We start from the raw sequence: 3,351 nt of genomic DNA, 5'->3' as shown, positions 1-3,351 counted from the left end.
TACATTATAATTGATAACCGGAGTAAAATGCATGGAGATGAAATTTCAGCAAAGTAAATGAATCATACACAATGCCAACTATGGCCCAACATATTTTATACTTGATTGAAATTTAATTACGCGGACAGTCTATGGAGATGTGTATAGATTTTTTTTTTATTTCCCCCTCCCCGTGCATGCTGCATTGTGCGTAACGCACACTTGGTGGAGGGGGGCGATGATGAATCGTGATGGACGATTGATTTTCAATATTTCTTAAGTTATTGCCAGGGCAGTCACGGAGTGAAAACTCAGCGGTAATTTAAAAAAGGGGGCTGTCTCACGTCGTTTACCTGTGCGGCAGGCTGCGCGAAGCCGCCGAGCAGCAGGTCAGACCGGCACGCGCGTCCGCCGCCTCCGAGGGCAGGAACGACCGGTACTCGTAGGTGTCGAGCACGATGACGGATGCCGGATCGCTGTCGGAGCCCGCCTTGCTGCAGGCGGCCGCCTCCAGCTCGTTACGCACCAGCATCACGTCGTTCTTGCGCGGGCTCGGCCACGCGCTGGACTCGGCGGCCGCGCGGCAGTTGTAGATGCGCAACTCCTTGTTCTCCCGCTTGCAGTGCAGCACGATCATCGCCATGGCCACGTTCAGGACGCACGACACTGCGCCCAGCGCCACGATCACGATGAACGATGTCTTGAAGGCGCCGCCCCCGCCGGTGCCGCTGCTGCCACCGACATCGTCGCCGGAGCTGCCCAGGAGCTGGCCCTCGGGGTGCACGTCTGTGACGAGCACGCGCACCGTGGCCGTGGCGGTGATGGCCGGCTCGCCCCCGTCGTGCACGGCGATGGCAAGCTCGTGCCGCGTGTGCTCGTGGGGCAACGCCTGCGCCGTGCGCACGACCCCATCGGAGGCGTCGATCCGGAAGAGGCCACAGTCGTTGCCACGTGCGATGGCGTAGCTCAGTTGGGCGTTCTCGTTTCCGTCGTCGTCGGACGCGCGCACCTGCGTGACGAGCGTGCCGGCGCGGGCGCCCGGCGCCACGTACACGTCGGCCGTGCCGTTGGCGTCGAGCGGCGGCGCGATGACCACCGGCGCGTTGTCGTTCACGTCGCCAATGACGAGCGCCACGGCCACCTCGATGCGCAGAGGCGGCGCGCCGTTGTCGCGCGCCTGCACGCGGAACTCTAGCCGGCGCGTGCGCTCGTGGTCGAAGGCACGCAGGGCGTAGAGGGCGCCGCTCGCCGGTTCGATGGACACGTAGGTGAACACCGACATGCCGTCGATCTGCGAGTCCACGATGGAATAGGCCACCTGCGCGTTCTGCTGCGCGTCCGAGTCGCTGGCGCTCACCGAGCCCACGTAGGCACCGGGGATGTTGTTCTCGGGCACGTGCAGCTCATAGGCGGAGCGGGAGAAGCACGGCGCGTTGTCGTTCTCGTCCGTGACGCGCACCGCGAACGTCTTGACTGACACGAGCGGCGGCACGCCGTTGTCCCGCGCCACCGCCGTCAGGTTGTACTCGGCGGCCGCCTCGCGGTCCAGCTGCGTCGCCGTCACCAGCGCGTAGACCTCGCCCCCGTCCGAGGTGTGCAGGGCGAAGGGCAGCGTCGCGCCGGACCCCACGGCCGACGCGCTCTCGAGCGTGCAACTCACGCGCCCGTTGGGGCCAGAGTCGCGGTCCTTCACGCGGACGAAGGCCACGAAGGCGCCGGGCGGCACCCCCTCGGACACGCCGACGACGGCCGCGTCGTCCGTGACGCTGCCGCCACCCTGGCCGAGGACGAGCACCTGCACGTCGGGCGCGTTGTCGTTCACGTCGAGGATGCGCACGAGCACCTCGCTGTACGCGGGGATGGAGTTGGGCCCCCGGTCGCGCGCCTGCACGTAGATCTCGTAGACGTTGGCCTCCTCGTAGTCGAGGGCGCCCTTGAGCGTGACGCGGCCCGAGCGCGAGTCCACCGCGAAGAGGTCGCTCACGCGCGGTGCCTCGTGCGCCCACAGCGCGTACACCACCTCCCCGTTGGCGCCCTCGTCAGGGTCCGACGCGTTGAGCTGCACGACGGGCGTGCCCACGGGCGCGTTCTCGGGCACGCGCGCCCGGTACACGGGCCGGTCAAACGCAGGCGCGTTGTCGTTGGAGTCGAGGACGCGCACGGTCAGCAGGGTGGTGCCGGTCAGCGGCGGGTGGCCCCCGTCGAGCGCGGTGAGTACGTACGTGTGCACGGCCTGGCGCTCGCGGTCCAGCGTGCGGCGCACCACCAGCACAGGGGCGAAGGCGCCGCCGCCGCCCGCCGGGTGCACGTCGAGGGCGAAGGCGCCGTCGTCGGGCTCCATCGCGTAGCGCCGCAGCGCGTTGGCGCCCGCGTCCGGATCGTAGGCGCCATCCAGCGTGAACCGCGTGCCGGCTGCGGCGCTCTCGGTGATCTCGAGGAGGGCACTCTCGGCCGGGAAGCGCGGCGCGTGGTCGTTGACGTCCAGCACGTCGACGCGGACGCGCGCCAGCTCCGTGGGCCGGTCCAGGACGGCCCCGAGCAGTAGGGCGCAGCCCGAGTCGCCGGTCGCCCGATGGCACACGGCCTCGCGGTCGAGGCGCCCGCGCACCCGCACCTCGCCGCTGTCGGCGCTCACGACGAGGTAGTTGGAGGCGTTGGTGCCCTGCAGCACTCGGAATCCACGGGCGTGCAGTTGCGCGGCGGTGAGGCCCAGGTCGCGGGCCAGGTTCCCCACGAGCGTCCCCGGCGGCTCCTCTTCGCGGACCGAGTAGCGCAGGGCCGACGAGAGGGCGGAGGCCTGGGCGGCGATGGTGGTGACGGCGCAGCGCAGGCAGCACAGGCAAAGGAGGGCGACGAGGAGAGGATCCATTTTGCTGGGGCAGGGCGAGCCGGGGCACGACGCGCGGTGAAGATCGACCGCCGAGCTGCGTGCGTGGACAGCGCCGGCTGAGGAATCAGAATTGCAGGGAGATAAAGGGGGAGGGTCGAGCAGGAATAAGGCATGATTAATAAAAATGACATGGAGATACAGGTTCTGGGGGAAAAAAAACTGTGAATTGTGGTTTTTAATTAAGACATTTTCAGTTGTGTAAATGAAATTTTGACGTGAAAATGTAAAAATTAATAATGCATAATCAATAGCTATTAACAGTGTCTGAAACATTGCGTGCCATTCACACGATTCGAAGCTCGCAAACCGCAGGTGCAATCTGCGACCGCGTTTGTGCGACATCTCGCTGCAGCCGCCGCCGCGAGAGCCCCCTCCAATCAGGGATGCATTGTTTATCCCAACTTGCACCGCAGGGCTCATCGGAGGTGAGCACGGCCAAATCTCCTGTGCATTATCCATGGAGCCGCTCTCCGTTCACTTCC

At 65.6% G+C, this 3,351-nt stretch overlaps 1 protein-coding gene across 1 annotated transcript; it reads right to left on the bottom strand.

Moving 5' to 3' along the window:
* Positions 1–328: 328 nt before the first annotated feature.
* LOC142921853 (protocadherin-10-like) lies at positions 329–2,919 on the bottom strand. The gene has a single exon (XM_076063187.1). It carries the CDS (start codon positions 2,846–2,848, stop codon positions 329–331), a length of 2,520 nt encoding a protein of 839 aa, XP_075919302.1. The 5' UTR covers positions 2,849–2,919.
* Between the last annotated feature and the right edge of the window lie 432 nt (positions 2,920–3,351).

Source organism: Petromyzon marinus, unplaced genomic scaffold (assembly GCF_048934315.1).
Source record: "Petromyzon marinus isolate PM22_M1 ecotype Great Lakes invasive population unplaced genomic scaffold, UKy_Petmar_22M1.pri1.0 PM_G_Scaffold_9, whole genome shotgun sequence".
NCBI lineage: Eukaryota > Metazoa > Chordata > Hyperoartia > Petromyzontiformes > Petromyzontidae > Petromyzon > Petromyzon marinus.
The sequence above is the reverse complement of the archived record's forward strand: the minus strand, read 5'-3'. Positions and strand labels throughout refer to the sequence as shown.

Coding starts and splice junctions, on each gene's coding strand:
- LOC142921853 (XM_076063187.1), bottom strand. CDS start 2,848: ATGGATCCTCTCCTCGTCGCCCTCCTTTGCCTGTGCTGCCTGCGCTGC.